This window comes from Telopea speciosissima, chromosome 2 (assembly GCF_018873765.1).
Source record: "Telopea speciosissima isolate NSW1024214 ecotype Mountain lineage chromosome 2, Tspe_v1, whole genome shotgun sequence".
Classification (NCBI taxonomy): Eukaryota; Viridiplantae; Streptophyta; class Magnoliopsida; order Proteales; family Proteaceae; genus Telopea; species Telopea speciosissima.
This window is the reverse complement of record NC_057917.1, coordinates 40,917,391-40,941,223: the sequence shown is the minus strand read 5'-3', so window position 1 is coordinate 40,941,223 and position 23,833 is coordinate 40,917,391. Positions and strand designations below refer to the sequence as shown.

Here is a 23,833-nt window from a genome sequence, read left to right as displayed (position 1 = left end):
GACTTTAAGTACTAGAGGACATAACAAATTAATAATTAATAAGCAATTTAAACAAGTAAATTTACTTGAAAATATAAAGTCAATGACTCATAACTTAAGTCATAATATTAAGTACAATAACTCAATAACAAGATGAAATCAATATCCCAAATTCCCAATACAAGTGAAGTAGTCATCAAGTGACTCAAATGTCTACAAATATTCTAATAATAATTACTCCGCCATCTAGGATCGACCCCACTCATAGTCCGATGGAGCCGACGTGCATTGTTCTCCGACTGTAGGACATATGAATGCCATGTCATAGTCTAGGAGAAGAAACGAGTGTAGTCATCCACAGTTGCCATGTAAATTGCATCACCAACATGATGAAGGTAACCTATCCTAGGATATGGGTCACCAAACTGTGAAGAACCACGACTACCCACTAATCCACTATGATATGACGGCTATGGGAGCATGTACGGATACGGCCGGTGGTGTCTAACATATATTTAATTGATCACCATATAGTGTACATAACCCCTATTTTTTTGATTTTTTTTTTAAGTAAAATAAAAAAATTTGAAGCAAAAAAATAATATACATACAGAAAAAAAAATTTGACGCCATGAGGTTGTAGATCGGCCTCCGGTGTCTGACATTTATTAATTTCATCACAAACAAGCATGTATTGATCATGTTTTTTTCAAAAAAAAATATTTTTGGAGAAAATGGTTTTACCTGAAATAATGGAAAGGCTTCACAGATGTGCTAAGAAAGTTCAATCCTATGTTCTCCAAGTGCTTCTAGCGTAGATGCAGTGAAGATTCGAGGAACCAAACAATAATCACCAAATATGACTGGAGAATGAAGAAAAAGGAGCAAAAAGTTGAAAAAAATGCAGCCTTGTGAGCTCTCAATTAAAATTTCGGCCGAGAGTTACAAGACTTTGTCTATTTATAATATAGGTTTGTGACATCTTGCTGATATTTCAGTGAGATGTTACAAAAGCACAAAATCTCACGAGATGACCGAAATTTCGGTTGAAATTTTGCATTTTTTCGTATCAAATTTACATTTCGTTTCGGTTAGGTCGAGATAATAGAAATTCTTGAGATCTCAACCGAAATATAACGAGTTTTTGTACTATGGTTTTCAGTGAAGTCAGCGTGGGAGGCCATTAGAAAAAGAATCTAAGAGTTGCTTGGTGGTTTGGCTTAAATGCCTTCAGCCCAGGCAATCAATCTTTGCCTGGAAACTTCTCCATGGTAAGATTCCTACTGACGATAAAGTCCTATTCAGAGGGGTTCATCTTCCTTCTAGGTGATACCTGTGTCTTAGATCTAAGGAGTTTTTAATCATCTTTTTATGGACTATGCTTTTGCCCACTCCATTTGGCCTCTTTCTCTACCATCTTTGGTGTAAGTTGGCAACAGCACACTTCTTTCTTTGATGTTGCAAGGTGGTGGAAAAGAAAAGCAGCTACTGTTTCCCTAAAGAAAGCTTGGGTGGCTGGGTTGGTTCTAATCCCTTATTTTGTTTGGCTAGAGAGGAATCAAAGGCGTTTTGATGATAGTTTGAAAAGCCAAAATCAGATTTGGAATATGGTAAGAAGGGAGCTTAGTGCTCTATCCTCAACTTTCAATCATCATATTTCATCGATTAATGATTTTACTTAGGCTCGAAGATTGAACCTTCAGTATCAACTCCATAGGCCTCAAATAATGTCGGAGATTTTTTGGACTTCTCCCATGAGCTGCAGGCAGGGCTGGTGCAGATGGTGTGTTTCGTGATAGTTACGCCACTGCGATCCTCCCCTTCAGTTGGTTCCTGGGTGTAAGAACCAATTTTGAAGCTGAATTTTGGTCTCTTATTTTTGGTTTGGAAAATGCAAGCAGGCTGGATGTGTCTAATCTATGGATTGAGTGCGATTCAGTTGCTATCTCAATCTTGGTCTCTCAAAAATAAAAATCCCTTGGTTTGTGCGGCAGAGATGGCTCACCCTTCAATCTTATCTTCTCTCTATTGAGTGGAAGGTCTCCCATTGCTACAGAGATTCGAACCCCGAAGCAGACTACCTAAGTCTACTGTAAAGTCGATGGTATCCTCGGAGATGGTGTCTCTTCGCCCCTCTATTCATGATGAGTTATTAATCGATGCTCAATGTAGACTGAGATATTGGTTTTTATAATCTGTTTTAAAGCTCTGTGTAGCGGAATAGTAGATCCTTCTCTCCCATTGATGGCTATGCTGTAGGTGGGACAGTGGGTCTTGACTAGTTTTTTTTTTCCTTTTTTCCTTTTTCTCTTTTTTTTTTTTGTATCTGGTGATGGCCAGTTTTATCTTTTTGTTCTATTTTTTCCTCTTTTAATATAATTGATTCTTTTAGCGAAAAAAACCTAGTAAGATTACTGAACTATCCTTGTATACAGCTTTAATTTTTAAATTACAATGTTGAAAATTAAGAACATTAGTCTGTCCATTGATGCAAAAAGTTAGAGGGTGATTGGTGCTTTAATGATTTTGACTCTACGTCCCTAAAATGGGAGCATGGAAGGGTCATTTTCAAGCAAAAATAAAGGGGGACAATGGGTTGAGGTATGTTTTCATAGATTAATAACATCTTAAAAGAATTGACATGTTACTCAGGAAGTGTAACATTGAGTTCTATTTTTGACAAGTTAATTGATGTAACAAATAGGGGTGTCAATAAAGCCCGGCTGGCCCGAACCCGCCCGAACCCGCCCTGAGCCCTGCCCGGACCCGACCCTAATTTTTCAACCCTGAGGGTGGGTTTGGGTTTAGTTATAGCCTGGCCCTGGCAGGGTCGGGTCGGGTCAGGGTTTAGATCCCGGGCTTAGTCCGGCCCGGCCCGGCCCGACCCTGTATTTTAATTATAAGTATATATATATATAGATATTTATATTATAATAACACTCAAAAATGGACAATAAAAAAAAAACACCTCAAAACACCTCAAAACACTCAAAACCCTAAATCGATTCACATTTCACAAATGCTCAACCCCTTCTCTTTAACTTCATCCGCCGTTTGCTTCAAATCTTCTCCAAACCCCATCTCTTTCCCTTCATGCTCTGTTTGCTACAATTCTTCTCCAAACACGATTCTCATAAGCTCGTTCCCTTCTCGAACAAGAGAACCCTAAAGGCCGAAACCCCATCTCTTTCCCTTCATCTTCTGTTTGCTGCAAATCTTTTCCAAATCCAAATGAAAATGAGAGTCGAACCCTAAACAGCCTAAACCCCTTCTCTTTCCCTTCGGCCTTCCCACTTTGCGATTTCTACAAATTATCCCCACATCGAAAAACAAAAGGAAAGAATCGTTGAACTTGAAGGAGCTTTGAAGTCTGAAGTCTGAACTCGTTGAACATCTGCAGCTTTGAAGGCGGTTTATAGAACCCCCTTGCGGTATCTGTCTCCTTTCCTATCTATTCTTATACCTATATTGCTACAGAGAATCAGGTCGATCAATTCAACTCAACTACCTGGCTATCTTGTTCTTTCAATTTTCAGATTTGTTTAGCTTATCTGTTTACGCTATTTAGAGTTAAACTCATTTCTTCAATAGTCTCTAATTTTTTTCTCTCTAAAGTTATTTTTTTCTCTCTGAATCTTCTAATCAATTTTCAACTCTTTTCTTAGACTCAGGTTCTATTGCATTTGATAAGACCTGCTCTTATCTCTTAATTTGCATATCAACAGCTTCTATATTTTGTGATTCCATTTTGAGTCTCTATAAATTTCTTTTTCTATTGGTCAATTAATTCAATTTTGTACAGTAGGATTTCTCAGAAAACTACTGTTTTGTTATCAAAATTTTATCCTACTCGCAAAACCCATTGATTGAAGTTTCATACCATTTTGATTTGATTTGGTTTGCTGAATTTATTAAATTATCCGAGTTTCGATTCTTTTCCATGTCTATTTTTTCTTCTATTCTTCTTTTCGGATTATTGTTGTTGGAACTTAGAAACCCATTACTTGATCTAGCTTCAAGTATTAATTTTATGGGATTAAAACACAAAAATCAGGGTCAGGGTCAGGGTCAGGGTCAATCAGGGCCAACCCGACCCTGACAGGGTCGGGTCAGGGTTGAGGGTTTCTTGGCCCTGCCAGGGTTGGGTCAGGGTCAGGGTTTAGGCAGGCCCGGCCCAACCCGACCCATTGACACCCCTAGTAACAAACAAGAAATTTTTAGGTTTTCCTATTACAGGAGCGATACTAGGTCAAGTGTCCAGGCCACTATGATAGGCTGTTATCAGCCAACATATACCTAGATGCATTGGTTTTTCAAAATGTGTTTTCATATTGGAGGAAGTCTTGGTTGCAAGTAGCAACAACCTCTTGTTGTGTTCCCCAAATTCCGTTTTAATCATTGTTCAATAGTTAAAAACAGATGTCTTCTTGATGAAATGGATGGTTTGTTTGAAGTTTATTGTTAGATGATATTTACATCTTCATGTCCTAAATACTTACACATTTTCTTTATTCTTTTTTTTTTATTGTCTTCTTAAAGATGTGGCAATTCCATGAATACTTTCTGTTTATATTACTAGAAGGTATTTGTCCAGTTGGATTTAAGGTAAAGCAGCATCCTGAATTTTCTTTCATAACCATAGAACTGTAATGGATGAGGATGATTATGAACTATGTCACTGTAATGGTGTTTTCTTTTATATTTATATATATGAATCTTTATGATGATGATGATGATGATATGCTGGGTTATGTGAAGATGTACCATATAATGCTTTTGCAGGTGTAGTGGATGTGCTCCCAACACCTTTAATACTGAATCTATAATTTGCAATCTCCCCTCACTGTGTCTATTCTTCCATCCACTGGACCATGGTATGATACAGGAACCTTCTAGGATGGTGCATCACCTAGGAGTCAAACTGAATGACGACTAAATTAACTACTCCAAGTATTTGGCCAGGTGTTATGACTTGGTAAATGAGAATGATTAGTACTTATGAGAAGGTTCATGTCCTGGGCAGTTTGATATTGCTGTGAGGGCTATGGTCTGTCAAAGGGGCTCTCTGGCCTACACAAGTCCACTTACACAGATCTGATAGATTCACCTTCATTTCAACTTTGCTGATACTAATGACTTCCAATTTTCACCAGGCCGTTACAAGTTTATGTTGGCAAAGGTCAAAGCCCATTGTTATCAATGAAAGTAATTGTCAAGCTGAGATTGCGCTTCTGGGAAGTGCTGGGGAAGATTTGATCCTTATGCTTGATCCACTTCCTTCTGTGACATCATCAAACCTGTCTCTTGCTACATCAGATCCTGGTTCTCAAAGCTCTGTGCATTCCAGTCCCTTTGTTGATTCATCTTCTCTTATGCCAACCAGCAGTGGATCTACATCAAACACAATGCACTCATCTCCAGCAGAGGAAACACCAAACCAGAATCATCTCTGGACTGGTGCAACTTTTTTCGGATTACAAGCTCCTACTAGTTATAACTTTAAGGACGATATGGAAGTATTCTCCCCACTTGTGGATGTTAAACCAATTACACCTTCACTTGATAAGTTGTGGGATGATCATGAAGAAGGAAAGAAGAATAATGCATCTGTTGACAAGAAATGTTTGAGTTAAAATAATACCGCAAGCGTACGGGTTAATCGTAGCTACGGGTCGAACACGAGGAGATATACGCCACTCTATTTAACTAACTTAAAAGTAATGCAAAGTGAACCAAATTAAAGTGTTAAATTAAATTAATTAAATTAATGAAAATTAATACATCATAACTCATAAGCATCTAACAAAATTAAGGGATTAAATTGGCGTCCTAACACATGAGCATCTAACAAAATTAAGAGATTAAATTGACGTCCTAACACATGAGCATCTAACCTATCAGACTAACTCAAATTGAAAGGAATAAAAATACAGCCACACATAATAATCACATAAAAATGAATAAGGGAATAAAAGTGCATCCACAAACCACAACCACATAAAAAAAAAATAAAAGAAATAGAGGGAGAAGAAGAAGAAGATAGAGAGAGATAGAGGAGAGGGAGAATGAGATTAAGGGTTTAGAGAATGAGATACCTTGATGTGCTTGAATACTTGATTAAACTCATCATGGCTTCCTCTTCTAAATCTCCATGTCTTGTGATCAACATAGGAACTTAGACTAGGAAGCTTTAAACTAAAACTATTACAACCATTAAACTAGACGTATGAAATCAAAACTAAGAACTTAAGCCAAAAATAGGAAAAGAAGAGAAAATTTCACTAAGTGAATGAAGTAAAAATTACACTAAAAAACTGAATTAAAATTGAACTAGAAACTAACTAAAAAACTCACTCCTTACAACCCAGAGGGCAAGGGGTATTTATAGAGGGAAGAGAAGAGAAGAGAGAAGAGGGAAGTGTAGGAGAAATATTCCCTAAGAAAATAGAATATTCTCTTCTCCTTCCTCTTTTACAATGCCTTGAATCCTAAGAAAAAAGAAAAAAAAATAAAAAGAAGAAGAAGAGAAAATTGTTTACATAGAACTTCTATTTCTAGAAAAGTAAACTTCCAATTATAACAAGTGCTTCCTTTTCTTTGTAGATATCTTCTCCAAACAATAAAATCAAAGATGCTTTGACTTTTCAACTTTCCATAGGTGAGAGAATATCTTTCAAAATAAATCTATCCTAAGTAGAATTCCAAAAGTGCCCTTGAGAAGTTGGAGGAGAGAGAGAGTAAGGGTGATGACTAGGATTCCTTCAAGAATAAATAAAATATCCATTCTATTCTTTAGGAAACGTAGAGCATGGAGTGTTTATATAGGCCTCACCATTGTGTTTCTTACGAAAAATCACCCAAAATAGACCCAAATTTCGTCCAATTTGGAGTTCAGGAGCCCAAGATATCTCAAGTTGAATTGGACTGTCCAGAGCCTTCCAAATGGAATCTTTCGGGTACAGGAAATATAACTTCTGGTTATTGCGTTAAGGCCCCTAGAATCCAAACTTTTGCTTCACTTTGTCTCCGATTAACTATCAATAATTGCAAATAAACCCCTACAGACCATTTTCGCGCTTCGTTACGGAAACGGCCGTAACTTCTTCGTTTCAACTCGGAATCATGTGCCGTTTAAACCGCTGCGAAGCTGACTCGATGAGCTACGCATCCAAGCCATTAACACCTCTAAATTGCTTAAAAACATTTCCTTAGTATCATCTCCTCCATTTTCACAAGAAATCACCTACAACCTGAAAAGCACAAGAAAGCAGCAAGTAACTCTGTCCAATGTGGTAAAATGTATACTTTATGTCCTAAGATTTCACACATAAATGTGCTCATCAGATTCCCCCACACTTGAACGCTATTTGTCTTCAAGTAAAGCAAAAGATAAACTAACCTAGAATGCAAAAAAAATCCTAACTCACTTTCGTAGGAATCACGGTTGCACTTAGCATGTGCAACAAGCATTTCAACCCCTAGGTTACCCCTAGTGGACGAGTTGTGTCTCGTGGGTGTTTGCAGTTAATATACACCCAAAATTCAATAAATCAAAAAGAATGATGTAAATATTTCTCATGGCATAAGTAAGATAGGGCACACAATCTCAAAGAAATACTCAACTAAAGATTAAGGAGCCAAAGGTTCCCCCACACTTGAATTTTATCACCCCACATCAATTCAAGTAACAAGCATGCAACAGGTTCAAGGGATCTCCTCATATTTTTTGAACGCTACTCACTTTTAAGTAAACCCCCCCATAGCATCGATGGAACCAAAGACTTAGGCATTGAGTATTGTTGACCATACTTTTTTTTTTTTTTTTTTCAGGCATTAAGGCAAAAGTTTTTTTTTTTTTTCTCAACCACAAACTCTATTTCTACTCCACTACTGTTCTCTGAATGACATAGTGGAGCATACACCAAACACCCAAATACTTGGTAGCTTCGCTTTTTGCATATATCCATAGAGACTTTGAGACATTGATGCAAGAGTTTTTTGAGTTTCCTTCCAAGGAATTTCGATCAAGTCACCCTGCTTCATGAGACACAATGTCTTGTCTAGTCCCAAGGAATTCCACCTTCCTTTCTTTTTAATGTGTTTTTTTTTTTTTTTTTTTTTTTTTTTTTTTTTCCCACTTTCATGCCTTGCCTTGTCACAAACAAATTGGTCTCAACTACTTGTAAAAAGATCAAAGGGTCCATAAAATACATAAAGAAATCTAACCATCAAATGAAATAATGTTCATATTTTCCAATTCAATCACTCTCACCGGATACAAACCAACCACCGTCCTTGAAAAGGGATTTTTTTATTATTTCGAATGCTAGGACACCTAATTCCCCCTCTCTCTCGTTTTGCAATCAAAGAGACATATGCACAAAACCAAACTATTGCCACAATCAAAATTCACCAATTAAGCCCAACATCCCCCCCACACTTAATTCATGCAGTGTCCTCAATGCATGCACAAAAGAAAAAAAATAAGGACATGGGAGGAGATGAAGGGGCTTACCAGATATAATCAACAAAGAGGATCATGAAGAGTCATGAGCTCTACAAAAAGTGCTAGAAGCAGCAATAGAAATCTCAATCCATGGCCAGTAAATGGAGAAATAGCTTCAAAACCAGAAAACACTCGACCATGAATTTTAGTAGAGCGAGAAATAATATGGAAGTTAAGCACAACTGAGAAATATCCAATAGAAAAATCTGTCCTCATGGGACAGTGAAAAATGAAGGCAATAAAACTCAGGCCATAAATCCTTCCCTTCTCTCCCATTTGCAATGTAGAACACCTATCATTCTTTGAAAAACCAACCAAAAATGGATCACAATAAGCATAAAAAGGATTATGAATAACCTCATCTAAATAATCATCAAAAGTTGGAGGTTTACTCAAATCAATCCTAACAATACAACTATCCGTTCTTTGCATAACTTGGTTTGCCAAATAAGGATCATGGAAATATACTTGAAAGGCATTATGACTAACATTGTCCTCCTCAATAAAATCGTCAAACCTAGGAGGTTTGGACAAATCAACATGTGAGACAATGAAATCCTCAAAATGACAATTATCTAAGTTTTCCAAAGAGAGAGGGGGAGATCGAAGTTCCTGGCTTTCTATGTTATCATGAAAATCTGATTCTAAATCAATAAATTCACTAGGCTCACTAAAATCAGAAATTTCAGGCAAAAGGTGGACTTCCCCAGGTAGCTCATCAAACCTCGCTTCACTAATATCTTTAGGAGACTCAATCTCAACAAATAAATTATCATGAAAAGCATCTTGTTGGGAGTGACTCTCATTAACCTCAAATTGGGGTGGTGGACTTTCAATATCATTAAATTGGGGATGGAGTGGTTCATTCGAGCAGAATGCAGTAACATAGACTAGGTTCAGACTGACTAGGTAATGTACCCATTTCCTCCTCCTGCACCATGGTGATCAGTTGAGAGAGTTGCTTCTCCATGGTATTTTGGCTTATTGTGAGAAGATCTATGTATTTCTCAAGTTCATTCAGTCTGGCCTCCTCACCCATGTTCTGAAATTCAGGGGGTTGGTGGTATGGTTCAAGGAGAGGTGGCCCATTGAGATTCAATGGAGGGTTGGGCATTGGAGGACCAAACTGACCATGATATTGGAAATTGGGTGGTCCAGCTTGGTTATTCCATTGATCCCACGAGAAATAGGGATGATCACTCCACCCCTGATTGTAAGTGCCAAAAGAATTGTATTGCAATTGAGGACTCACATTCTCATCACCATAGCTACCCCCATAAAGATTAGGGCATTCTTCCATAACATGGATAGTCTGGGGATGTGACCAATCAAAATTTCCCGAAAGCCCTTAGTTGGGTTGGGGAACAAAATTGTACTGGGGTAGTGCAAAATTGATCTCTATTTCACTACTTTTGGCTTCCCTAACCTGTTTAAACATTTCCTCCAAAATCATGGTTGCCTTAGCATAGGTCCATCTTTCCCCCAAAGTCTTATTTGGAAGTGTATCTCTCATAATTCTAAACTAACCACCTATCCCAAATTGAGGTCTCCTTTAGAAAAATAAATAAATACAAGACTAGAAAAAAAATTCACTAAAAAAAAAACATGAGGGAGCCCAAGGTAGATAGTGCATCTATCCCTCAGAAATCAAAACAATGGTTCCAAAGCTGTAAGGTTGCCATATAGGTTGACAGCAAGGGAACCCGTATAGTCTTCACGAACCACCTACAGGCGACTCCAAATGGATTCTGATGTAGGGTGGAGGACTACTATACGTTTAGGTTTCCAACGCTCTCACTATGTCGTTTTCCTGTTATCAAGAATGGTCACCTCCAAAGATAAGTCACATGCCAATCCAAACCACCCAACGAATCAAGGGGCACCAAAATTGGCTGGGTTTGGGCATATGAAGGACTTTAGATTGGACGCACACTATTTGAAACAGAAGAAAAACAAGAAGAGGTTTTCAACAACTTTTTTTTTTTAGAAAAAGAAGAGAAGAGAATAAACTAAAACACTTCGAACTACTTAAAAATCAAAAAAATAAAGTGGACAATAATCTCCCCGGCAACAGCGCCAAAAACTTGTTTGAGTTAAAATAATACCGCAAACGTATGGGTCAATCGTAGCTACGGGTCGAACACGAGGAGATATACGCCACTCTATTTAACTAACTTAAAAGTAATGCAAAGTGAACCAAATTAAAGTGTTAAATTAAATTAATTAAATTAATGAAAATTAATGCATCCTAACTCATAAGCATCTAACAAAATTAAGGGATTAAATTGGCGTCCTAACACATGAGCATCTAACCTATCAGACTAACGCAAATTGAAAGGAATAAAAATACAACCACACATAATAACCACATAAAAATGAATAAGGGAATAAAAGTGCATCCACAAACCACAACCATATAAAAAAAAAATAAAAGAAATAGAGGGAGAAGAAGAAGAAGATAGAGAGAGATAGAGGAGAGGGAGAATGAGATTAAGGGTTTAGAGAATGAGATACCTTGATGTGCTTGAATACTTGATGTGCTTGAATACTTGATTAAACTCACCATGGCTTCCTCTTCTAAATCTCCATGTCTTGTCATCAACATAGGAACTTAGACTAGGAAGCTTTAAACTAAAACTATTACAACCATTAAACTAGACGTATGAAATCAAAACTAAGAACTTAAGCCAAAAATAGGAAAAGAAGAGAAAATTTCACTAAGTGAATGAAGTAAAAATTACACTAAAAAACTGAATTAAAATTGAACTAGAAACTAACTAAAAAACTCACTCCTTACAACCCAGAGGGCAAGGGGTATTTATAGGGGGAAGAGAAGAGAAGAGAAGAGAGAAGAGAGAAGTGTAGGAGAAATATTCCCTAAGAAAAGAGAATATTCTCTTCTCCTTCCTCTTTTACAATGCCTTGAATCCTAAGAAAAAAGGAAAAAAAATAAAAAGAAGAAGAAGAGAAAATTGTTTACATAGAACTTCTATTTCTAGAAAAGTAAACTTCCAATTATAACAAGTGCTTCCTTTTCTTTGTAGATATCTTCTCCAAACAATAAAATCAAAGATGCTTTGACTTTTCAACTTTCCATAGGTGAGAGAATATCTTTCAAAATAAATCTATCCTAAGTAGAATTCCAGAAGTGCCCTTGAGAAGTTGGAGGAGAGAGAGAGTAAGGGTGATGACTAGGATTCCTTCAAGAATAAATAAAATACCCATTCTATCCTTCAGGAAATGTAGAGCATGGAGTGTTTATATAGGCCTCACCATTGTGTTCCTTGCGAAAAATCACCCAAAATAGACCCAAATTTCGTCCAATTTGGAGTTCGGGAGCCCAAGATATCTCAATTTGAATTGGACTGTCCAGAGCCCTCCAAATGGAATCTTTCGGGTACAGGAAATATAACTTCTGATTATTGCGTTAAGGCCCCTAGAATCCAAACTTTTGCTTCACTTTGTCTCCGGCCGACTGTCAATAATTGCAAATAAACCCCTACAGACCATTTTCGCGCTTCATTACGGAAACGGCCGTAACTTCTTCGTTTCAACTCGGAATCATGTGTCGTTTAAACCGCTGAGAAGCTGACTCGATGGGCTACGCATCCAAGCCATTAACACCTCTAAACTGCTTAAAAACATTTCCTTAGTATCATCTCCTCCATTTTCACAAGAAATCACCTACAACCTGAAAAGCACAAGAAAGCAGCGAGTAACTCTGTCCAATGTGGTAAAATGTATGCTTTATGTCCTAAGATTTCACACATAAATGTGCTCATCAAGAAACCTGCTCTCTAATGTTCCCTCCATTTGGGAGAAGATTCCCTTTCACAGAGGATAGTGGAAATGATCCGCATCCAATCTCTGAATGGAAATTTAATTCCAATTCTAGACAGGTTTGGTTTTCACTTAATTCTGCTTGAAGCAACTACTCTTCTTTTGTCTTCATTTTCTAATCAGTTATAATCTACCTTTTTTTTATGAATATAATTTATAATTCTACTATAAGTGGAAAGGAAACTCAAAATTCTCTATTTTTTTACTCATGAACTCATATAGATGGATAGATCTAATATTGCTACATGTACTTATTGGACATTTCATGTAAAAGTTATATCTAATAGTCTTTCTTCTCGCTTTCCCCTCTTCATTCTTTGCTACATGTACCAGTTTTAGGAATTTTGGGCCATGGGCAATGTACTGAAAGGCTTGGATGGTTCTGGTAAGACATACATGGCCAAATATCAGAAGGCAAACCATATGTTCATGCATAAAAAATGTTTATCCTTACATTACAATGGCTGTATGGGATTCTTGTATATTCTGTTTGCTTGGTTGAGCTGAGACCTGGTGCTAGCAGTGTTGAGATTGGAAACCTAGTGGTCCAATGCTAACATCCACCTAAAGGAAAATATAGATCTTGTTTTCTAATAATGTCCTAACCAGATCTACTTCATGCAGGATGATGCTCGATCTTCTTCATTACAGTTGACTGCTTCACTTGTTGTGTCTTCCAAGAGTGAAGATTTTTCCGTAACTCCTGAAGTTTGGGGCGGTGACGTACCCTTTGATAAATTTAACCACCATAGGCAGGCTGGTATATTGTCATCTCGCTTTGGAACATTGATGTCAGGATCCCAAGCATCATCAACATACATATTTTTTGGCTTACAAGATTCATCCTTGTCCACAAACTTTTCAAATATGAGCTCCCTAGCAAATGCAGGCCTGAACCATCAAAACTTGCGAGCGAAAGATACCTCCTCCAGCCAAGAAAGAACTTTTGGACTACCTGAACATGTTCATTTTAGTTCTATCTCAATGTCCCAAGGGACAAAGGGCATTGCAACACAGTCTAATCTCGAAATTCTTGTGTCAACATCTCTGACCCTCCCACAAAGATTTTTCACTTTTGAAGAGAGAATAAGTACCACTCCCTCTTTAAGTGATGGAGCAACCCTTGCAACAGGTTTGCCAAAGCCCAAAAAATCAGGAGGTGAAACCAGGGAAGAGCTTTTAAATAGTTTGTTATCAAGATCGGAGACACAAGCAACCATAGGATCAGGTTTTCATTCATTGATAAATGTACTAAAAATCAGAAACTTTTTATTCCTTCCTCTAATTATTTGTTTGAAGCTATTTTTCTTGCTTTATGACTGAACATTTGTGGAAAGGGATAAAAAGTTGTTATTCTTTTTTAACAGGGAGAAAAATCACAACCCTAGAGAGTAACATCTCAGCCGGATCCGCAACAGGGGAACTCTTCATTTACACTTTAGCTGGTTTAGCATACTCTTGAAGATACTCTAGCATCAATCCAAAAATCCATCCATGGGGATATGAAGAACCTTCATATTGAGATATTAAGGCAAGTTCATTTACAGGAGGTATGACTTGGGTGATTGCTTTTAACATCACCCATTCACGCTTTCTTTCCCTGTTTCTGTCTTGACTCCCTTTTTCTTATGGATCACTTGACAGATGGAGTTAACAAGCATGATGACCTCATTTCTTGAAAATCAAGCTGAGTTGATGAAAGAGTTCCAGACTCTCCGGAAAGAAAATTAGCAACTCCGGCAGTTGCTTTGAACATTGATGAATCTGGTATTCATTTATAAGATAGTTTTCTGGGATCTTATAGATTGTTCAGTTCAGATATTCATTGTTCACATATGATTTGTGGCTTATAGATAATTGTTGGAGATTTTGAATGGGAGTGGTGATTGTTGTTCACAAAAGAAAGGTTTTTTCTTTATTCCAGAAAAGGGATAAAATTGTAAATGTACATACCATGGACTTCATCAGCTTTGTAATGAAGCTATCTGATTTTGATTTATAAATCACATTGCCATTCATCATTTAGATTTGCAGTACCTTTTTTTTGTCTTTTTGTGGGGTACGACATTTTCAGTACCTAAAGAGGCTAAACTCAATAAATATTGGGTAAATGACACTTGGGATACCCAAGGTTTGGAGAAATTGTACGCTAGGTACCTGATGTATGTAAAATTATAATTGAGGTACTTGTTCTCATATTTCCAATTATACACCCAAAAAAGATTTTACACCTATCAACACCGCAGTTGCCACCACCACCACTACCATCATCAGCTTTGGCCTACCCCACCCCACACCATCCTCTTCCCCGACCACCCCCACCCACCCATTTTGTTCCTCCCCCAACTCCCCACCCTGCCTCGCAACCCCACCCACCCACTGCTTCCCAGCCCCACCTCCCCCACCCAGCCCATGCAGCCCAGCCCCAACCTCTCCCTCCCCCTCCCTGTCGCACTATACTCCCTACAAACCTGTGACCCACTCCTATCCCAATTGCATATGATATAAAATTCCTCCCCGAGTTTCCATCTTTGTCGTTCAATGTTCAAAAGCGCAAAAGATAGTAGTATCGGAAAACACAGGATCATGATCACCTGAGTGCTCACTTATTGTGCAATATGTGATGTGAAGGACGGAAAGAAATGAAAAAAGAAGGAACTATCATCATGAATTCTTTCAAGCAATAGTATAATCACTTGAAAATTTTTACAAATTCATACACTATTGAATGACCCACACAAACAAAAACACACAAACTCATAGAGTAATCTACTGTGTAAAGAATGAAGGTGTTAGATCAATTGATTGATGATCCAAATAGATATGGTTTGGATCTTACTTGAATGGATATGGGAAGACAACAGAAGAGAGATTAAGAACCAAGCTTTTGATTACGAGCACCACGAACAATCTTCTACAATCTCTAGATATCTTGAAAGGCTTCTCCAAAGAATTCACACCACAAATCCTTGGGAACAGATGGAATCCCACAGAGACACGAAAACTTGGAGAGCAAGAGTGAGAGGAGAGAATTGATTTCATTGTGATGGCCTTAGGGTTTTAGGAGGGTTTTTATAACCTCACCCTAAGGCCCCACCTTAACAAAGTCATACCCAGTTCCATTTTACATCTCCCACTCACCCACATAGGACGTACTAGCTCAACTATGCATTCAAGTTTCTCTGAATCATGTAGCTTTTCACATAGGAAATGGAGCGTGCAACCTAATGATATAACACAGGGTGGGTATGAGTGCTATATTAAGCTTCCATCTAACCAATATAGCACATCACTCACAAACAATCCAACTACACCATATCCAACACTCTCGATCTCTCATGATGAGCAGTGCTAACTCCTTGTATGTAATGTACTCATGACTACGTTAATCACAAACACGACAAGTTACCTAGACAATGAATCACAAAACAAAGGTGTAATGTCGGATGGTTTTCCCGGAGCCCCACATGTCAATCCAATTATCCCCAACAGCTTTCCCAATCATGTCTTATTGGACTGCATCATCCATGATCTTAAGGAGTATGTCAAAGTAGCGTCATTGGGTGTCCTTTCATGACATTGTCTTAGGCAATAAGGGTATTGAAGGATTAATATAATCTATGTGGCCCACACAGTGACAAAGCAGGGATCCATTCATTCACTCTCACTATCAGTCGACACTAGTACATACAGTATGATATGTATGCTATGGCGTAACTCCCACTGAAGTGGGCATGTTACTCACAAAAATAAATGCCATATGGATCTTAGTTTAGTTGTTGCTCCAAGCACCTAATCTGAGTTCTAGCGCAGCCACCCTCATGGTTTTTGCTTGAAACCTCACATCCAACTTTACACAAACTACGTAGAAGTGTGATATCTTCCATCTTGGACCAGATAAGGTCTCGTCTTAGCTCTAACTAAGACACCTCAAAACACAAATGCTCATAAGCTCATCTTGCTCGCTACCCTCAAGCACCAAGGCAAGTCAATCGTGCGAGTGGGTCGACTCAATGCCTGGTGACATCTTTACAATAATAAAAAAATGTGTACACATAATATTACTCAAGCAAATATATCTCATATATATGGAAAAAGATATACAAATAAATGTCCATCAAAGAAAACGTTCCAAAGTAAATTACATATCAAATCTACCTCAATCTCAAGTTCCTAACATGAACAAGGTAAACATCTCTAGCAATGGGCTTCATCAAAGGATAAGTCAACATGTTGCTAGTGGAGATATGCTTCAGGACCACTCCACCTTGCATAACCATGTCTCGAATGCAATAATTCCATATGTCAATGTATTTGGTTCTCCTATGAAGCTTGGGGTCTTTCGCAAAAGCCAACACAATCGTGCTTTCACAATGTATAAGCACAACATCATCTGAGTGAGTAGAAACACTTAAGTCTCTGGAAAAACCTTATGGGCCAAATGACCTCCTGAATTGCTATCGAACATGCGATATACTCTGACTCCATTGCTGATAGGGTGATGTAGTTCTGTTTCTTGCTACTTAAGTAACAGCGCCGCCTCCTAGGACAAATGCATACCCTAAGGTGAATTTGCACTTGTCTCTATCACTAGCCCAATCAGCATCACTTTAGCCACTCAGTCTCAAGTTTGAACCACTGTAGGTGAGAGAGAGATCTGTTTCCTACGTAGGTAGAAGGATCCTCTTTATAGCTTGCCAATGAACTAGTCTTGGGTTACTCTAATAATGGCTAAGCATGCCAACAGCAAAACATATGTCTGGACGCATGCACATCATCACATACATCAGACTTACTACTACGGCCGCATAGGGTACTTTGGAAATTTGGTTTCTTTCTTTATCAGTCTTAGGGCACTGGTCTTGGCTCAAAGTGCATGCTTTATCGATTATTAGGGTTTGATTTTAGGATTTTATTTGGGGATTTGATTGGGAAACCTAGGTTACGACTGTAGTTTTCTTATGGGAAAATTACACTGTGACCTCCTGCGGTTTGCCTGTGTTTTCAAAATATACACATGGCACCTTTAAGTGGATGGTGTTAAGTATAAAATTTAAATGGCAATTTTGCCCTTTAATTAAAATAACTCTATTCTAATTTTTTATTTTTCTAACATAGAAAAGTGGGAGCCACTACTGTCTTCCTCTTCTTTCTTCTTCTTCAACCACCGCCCCACCACCGCTGCAACCTTCGTCCCACTCTTTACGATCAAAGCATCACAAAGCCCACTGCTGCAACCTTCATCCCACTCCTTACGATCAAAGCATCACAAAGCGAGATATCATCGGGAGACGAGAATAATCGGTACTGGAAGAAATAAGGAGAGGTATTTGAAGATGCTCGTATAACCTCGAAGGATTTCTGTTCATTATTGAAAGGAGGAGAGATGAAGAACGGTGATGATTGGAGGAGTAATTCCTAGAAATGAAATCTCTGATGATATATTTTGGTTTCTCAATACAGAAGATTGACTGCAAAGAGACAGGAAGTTTGTTTTATAGGTGAGTTTGGATCAGGATCGTCTACAGCCTGCTGCCCGTAGCAGTCATAGCAGCGCACTAATGAGGTGCGGCACAATGACCGCCTTACCCCCGCTTGGGCAGGGGTAAAACGGTCATTGCACTGCACCCCATTAGGGCGCTGCTGTGGCTGCTATGGTCAGGCAGGCCGTAGACGATCCAAATTTGAGCTTAGGAGCTTAAAACCCTTTAAATCCAAAAAGCAGCTTGGACTAGAAATTAAGAGTTACACAGCATCTGCTATCAAAAGCATACATAGTAGTTCCTAATCCAACCTACCTGGAGATCTGAAAACTCTTGTAGACTTGTAGTCTTGTTCAAGAGATTGAAAAAGGGGTCAAATCAGGTCAGAGACCAACAAACTCCCCTGCAAAATTGTCTAGAATGGCTTCTAATTTGTTGGAAATGTAAGAATCAAGCATCGACACCGACAAGCTCAGCTACGAGATTTTCTCTATTCTCGAGAGCAGATTTCTCAGGGTTTTAAACCCCAACCCGACCCGACCCGACCCTGTTGCAGTAAATTATGAGTAACTTAAAATAAATTATATGAAGAGAAATTGAGAAGAAGCACCGACCTGCAATTCTCAAAGGTTTTGGGGAAGGTTTCAATAAGGTTGCAGAGACGTTGAGGATCTTGAGCTTTGTTAGACAACCAATCGAGTTTGGTAGGGATTTAAGCTGGTTTGAGTGAACGTCCAATGCCACCACGTTTAGTAATCTCGCAGTTAAAGACTGGGATGCTCTGGTAATCAATGAATATTTATAAGAACAGCAATATCTCAGAGAGAGAGAGAGAGACTTGGGGAAGAAAATATACCTCAAGATTGTTGTTGGAGAGATCTAAAGTGCTGATAATGGCCAAGTTTAGAGGAGGATTTGGTAGAGAATCCAAAGACAAACAAACTCCCGTACTAAATTGTCTAGAATGGCTTCTAATTTGTTGGAAATGCAAGAACCAAGCAGCGACACCTACCAGCTCAGCTACGAGATATTCTCTATTCTCGAGAGCAAATTTCTCTTCGGCTACGATGAACAGAAGCTCTGGATGCCAAAACAGATATCTCCAGCTAATGAAACAAAAGCTGGAGCTGCAGAGCCGGAAGCCACTGACAATAGCTTATCGGCAATCAAGAACCAGAGAGGTAAGGTGTGCATTCTCAGCATTGACGGCGGAGGCATGCGGGAGATACTAGCAGGTAAAGCCCTAGCTTACCTCGAGCAAGCCCTCAAGAACAAATCGGGCAACCTCGACGCTAGAATCGTCGGAAGGATCTTCACGTCGATGCTCTTTGCCACCAAAGGCGCTGGTCATCCCATTTTCCACGTGGAGGAATCGTGGAGGTTCTTGGCGGAGCAGGGGAAGCGATTCCTTCCATCATCAGCCGGTTCATTTTCTCCTGGAGGATTTCTCCGGCGAATATTCAATGGTAGGACAAGCGGCCCAACCGGCTCAACAACAAGGGAAGGAGGTGTGAAGTTTGGGCTGTCCTATGGGCAAAATGGTAAACTCACACCCCATTAAGGGTATATTTGCCATTTTAAGGCATCAATGCCCAACACGTCAACAACTAATTGGAATGCTCTAACGGAGTGGGGTTGAGTGTAACAAGTACCCTAAGCTCAGGGGGTTGGGATGTATATTTTAAAAATATAGGGGGTTGCACTGTATTTAAGGCAAATCTCAGGGATCACAATGTAATTTTTCCTTTTCTTATTTAATGTTTTGTTTGATGTTTTAAACCCTATTCTATCCACTCCAGCTCAAGGCATGCAAAACCCCATAAACCATTCATGATTTTTTGTTGTTTTTAGTTTCCAAACATTGTAAGCATTATTGCAGCCCTTTCCTATCAATTGGTTTTATTCTCTAAGATTATTATGCTCAATAGGATTTGCAGGAATCATTTCCAAACCTACATTGATGCTTGGGATGGCCAGTAACCAAGCCAAGATGAAAATACAGCAACTTGGGCTTGGGGAGGCTTATCCTATGAGGCAGATGGCCATCAAATGCCCTATCTGCCACCCCATCTACCGCCCCTGCTAATTTAGGCACTATTATACTTGTAAGCTTGCCCTTTGTGCTCTTGGTCACTTCCAATGCTGTGGGACCAAACCAATAACTAAATAAGGGATGCTTTGAGGCTTTTTCCTTGGGTTATTTCCTTCGGATAGTTATGATTAATTTACACTTGTGTAATTACTATTTAGGATCTAATCAAACCCTTGGTGAGGCCATGTGGGTACCTTTGGGAAGCGAATTACAGGATTGATTCTCCAAGACTAAGAATATTTTCTAAGTGGGTTAGATATTGATTTAATTTACAGAGTGTTTATGATTGAGCTCTTGATTTAATTTACAGAGTCTTGATTGAATATGCATGCATTGTGTTCGATTAAATGTTTCAACATGCATGCTTAGGTAGTTTGATTAGATAAACATCATACATGCTTGCATATCATTGTTGTATTATCAATTCCACTACTTATTCAATGCATATGAAAGGTTTTATTTTGTTGTTTGTATATTGTTTGGTGATATTATTAGTGGAAATGCATTATGCATGTGGAATGGGATCTAGGAGCCGAGGGTAATCCCAATCTCGTGATTGCCAAGTGGTCATTAGATTTGCATATTGCATTAGGTTGGACACGGGTTTGTGATGGACTAATAGAATATAATTTGATTAAATGAAATTTTCTTGATTGATTGTATGGATGATTACAGAATATATAGATGAACAGTTTACAAAGATAACTTGATCTTTGTTTGGTATGTACACTAGACACAATGGATACAATGGATTCTTGTCAACTAGCTGAGGTGGATGATAGAACCAAATATTGGGTTCCCAAGTTTAGGAGGGAATCCAATATTTGATCAATAAGCCCCCTCAAGTGGAAGGTCTCGAGCATCAGAGCTTCAACTTGCCTCATAAGAACTGGAACCGGGCAGTTGTGAGGGCCTTTGTGAGAATGTCTACTATTTGGTCCTTGGTGGAGATAAATTGGATGAGAAAGTCACAGCTGGCGACACGTTCTTGGACAAAGTGGAAGTCAATTTCAGCATGTTTTGTCCCGGCGTGAAAGATTGGATTAGCCGAAAGATATGTGGCTCCAATGTTGTTGCACCAGAATATTGGTGGGCCAGATAGAGAGATGTCAAGTTTAGTAAATAATGATTGGAGCCAGATTAATTCAGTGCCTGCATCAGCTAAGGCCTTATATTCAACCTCTATGGAAGAGCGTGCAATAATACACTATTTGCGTGATATCCAGGAGATAAGATTAGACCCGAGAAATATGGCAAAACCACCAGTGGATTTTTTGTCATCCCCGCATATAGCCCAATAGGCACCACTGAAGGCCTATAACCGTAGATCGGAGTGGCGATCAATTAAAAGACCATATGATTGGTTGCCCTTAAGATAGCAAAGAATCCGTTTGACTAACCCCCAATGAGTCTCAGTAGGGACATGCATGTATTGACAGGCCTTGTTAATCGTAAAAGCAACATGTGGGCTAGTCAAGGTGACATATTGAAGTGCCCCGACGATGGATTGATACAATGTAGGATCCACCATGGGAGTACCAGAGGTGGCAGTTAGAGTCATAGAGGTTTCCATTGGTGTTTGGAGGGGCTTACAGTCTGCCATACCGGCCCTTGTTAGCAAGTCAGCAATGTATCGGGGTTGACAAAGAAGTAGGCCTTGGGTATGGAGCAGAGCCTCAATCCCGAGAAAGAAGTGCAATGGGCCCAAGTCCTTAATAGCAAATTCTTGTGCCAGTCGCTTGAGAAGGGCTAAGATACTATCCTTGGAATTACCTGTGACAACAATATCATCGACATATATAAGGACAAATATAGTGTGGTAGTCTCGCGATAGATGAATAAAGATGGATCCGTTTGTGATGCCTTGAATCCAATGGTAAGCAGGAACTGTGAGAGATGGGTAAACCAGGCCCATGGAGCTTGCTTGAGCCCATAGAGAGACTTCAATAATTTACAGACATGATTGGGCTTTGTTGAATCAACAAAACCCGGAGGTTGGGACATGTATACCTCCTCTTGAAGCACGCCATGTAAGAAGGTGTTGTGAACATCTAGTTGGCGCATGGCCCAACCATTCGAAACCGCAAGTGAGAAAATGATACTAATGATTGTGGGCTTGACAACCGGACTGAAGATTTCAGTGTAATCAAGTCTGGGCTACTGGTGGTACCCCTTTGCCACAAGATGGGCTTTATAATGCTCTAGAGAGCCATCTGCTTTCCTTTTGACCCAATATACCCATTTACAACCCACAATATTTTTAGATGGGGGAGGGGGTGGTACAAGATCCCAAGTGCCATTTTTTAAGAGAGCATTGAGTTCTTCCGTCATTGTTGTTCGCCATTCGGGGATTTTGTTTGCTTGAGTGAAACAGATTGGTTCAAGGGGTGGGGATGTAGTGGTAGAAAAGGCTGTGAGAGGTATAGGAGATGTGTGAAGGTATAAGTCTTAGAGAGATCGGGTATGCTGGGTGGGGGATGGTATAGGACTCGGCTGGTGGGGGAGTTGGTGAAGGCTAGTTTGGGAAGGGGAGGGTAGTGTGGGGGGTAGAGAGGTATTGGGAGAGTGGGCAGGTTGGGGGATGGTGAGTGGCGGATTGGTAGGTGGTGGTAACCAAGTGGGAGCAATCGCCCATGGGGATGATGGTAGAGGTGCCGAGGGTGAGATTGGGGAGGTGTTGGTGGTGGCAAAGGGGAACTCAATTTCATAAAAGCAGATATGTTGGGCTATATAAACTTTATTGGTAGAGCATCAAGACAGAGATAACCTGTATGAGAGTTACTGTATCCTAAGAACACACATGGGGTAGACCATTAATCCATTTTGTGATGGTTATATGGCCTTAAAAAGAGAAAACATAAGCACCCAAAAACCCGAAGAAAAAAGTAATCGGGCGCTTTGTGAAATAATAGTTGAAAAGGGGAAAGATCCATTGAAGCTCGGGATGGCATTCTGTTAATTAGGTAGACCGTTGTATCAAATGCATTGTGCCAATAGTGCTAGGGAACCGAGCTATGGCCAAGGAGAGAGAGGCTAGTTTCAACAATGTGGCGATGTCGCCTCTCAACAGAGCCTTGTTGCTCATGGGTATGGGGACTGAAATTCTATGTCGAATACCTATTTGGTTAAAAAAAGAGGGGAGAGTGCGATACTCACCCCTTCAATCTTTTTGGATAGAAAGAATCTTATGGGAAAATTGGCCTTCGACTAGGGTTTGAAAACGGTAAAAATTTTGAAAAGCCTCGGATTTGTGGGTCATAAGATACAACCATATGTACTTGAAAAAGTCATCGACAAAGATGACAAAATACCAATGATCGAAAACCAATGAAACATGGGCAGGGTCCCAAACATCACTAAAAATAAGTTCAAGTGGAAATAAACTACGAGATAGAGAGAGGGGTAAATGTAAACGACAAGATTTCCCTAATTAACATGCCTTGCAAAGGGGAGATATGGATTATTATTATAAGGCAATTTATTAATACTTATCATGCGATGAAATAAGTCTTTATGGGGATGACTGAACCGTCTATGCCACCCATCCAATGTTGTTCCCACGGCGATATTGGCACTCATTTGAGAAGATGGCGGGGAGAAGACTTATAGCCCATCCTTACTTGGGCTGGACAGTAGAACCTCCTTGGTTGTTCGATCCTTCACAAGAAAGAAAAAAGGATAAAACTCAAAAAATGTATTGTTATCCTTGGCAAACTTTTGAACTGAAAGGAGGGGTTTGGAAATGCTAGGAACATGCAACACATCATTCAAGTGAAATAAAAAGGAAGTAGAGGGAGAAGTTATTGTGGCAGAACTGATGTTAGAGATCGGCAGCCCCTTACCATTACCCATAAAGAGTTGCTCATTACCACCATAGGAGTCATAAGATACAAGGGATTAGATGTCCGGTGTAACATGGTGGGTAGCCCCTGT

General features: G+C 39.2%; 1 protein-coding gene and 1 pseudogene across 1 annotated transcript; both read left to right on the top strand.

Annotated features, from left to right (window-relative positions):
• Positions 1 to 5,111: 5,111 nt before the first annotated feature.
• On the top strand, positions 5,112 to 14,077 carry LOC122650711 (annotated as a pseudogene).
• A 4,695-nt stretch (positions 14,078 to 18,772) lies between these two features.
• Positions 18,773 to 20,120, top strand: LOC122650710 (patatin-like protein 6). The gene is made up of 2 exons (XM_043844102.1): positions 18,773 to 19,349; positions 20,059 to 20,120. Exons 1-2 carry the CDS (start codon positions 18,773 to 18,775, stop codon positions 20,118 to 20,120), a joined length of 639 nt encoding a protein of 212 aa, XP_043700037.1.
• The last annotated feature ends 3,713 nt before the right edge of the window (positions 20,121 to 23,833 follow it).

Coding starts and splice junctions, on each gene's coding strand:
- LOC122650710 (XM_043844102.1), top strand. CDS start 18,773: ATGGCTTCTAATTTGTTGGAAATGCAAGAACCAAGCAGCGACACCTAC. Junction 19,350..20,058: donor GCTGTCCTATGGGCAAAATG/GTAAACTCACAC, acceptor ATTACTATTTAG/GATCTAATCAAACCCTTGGT.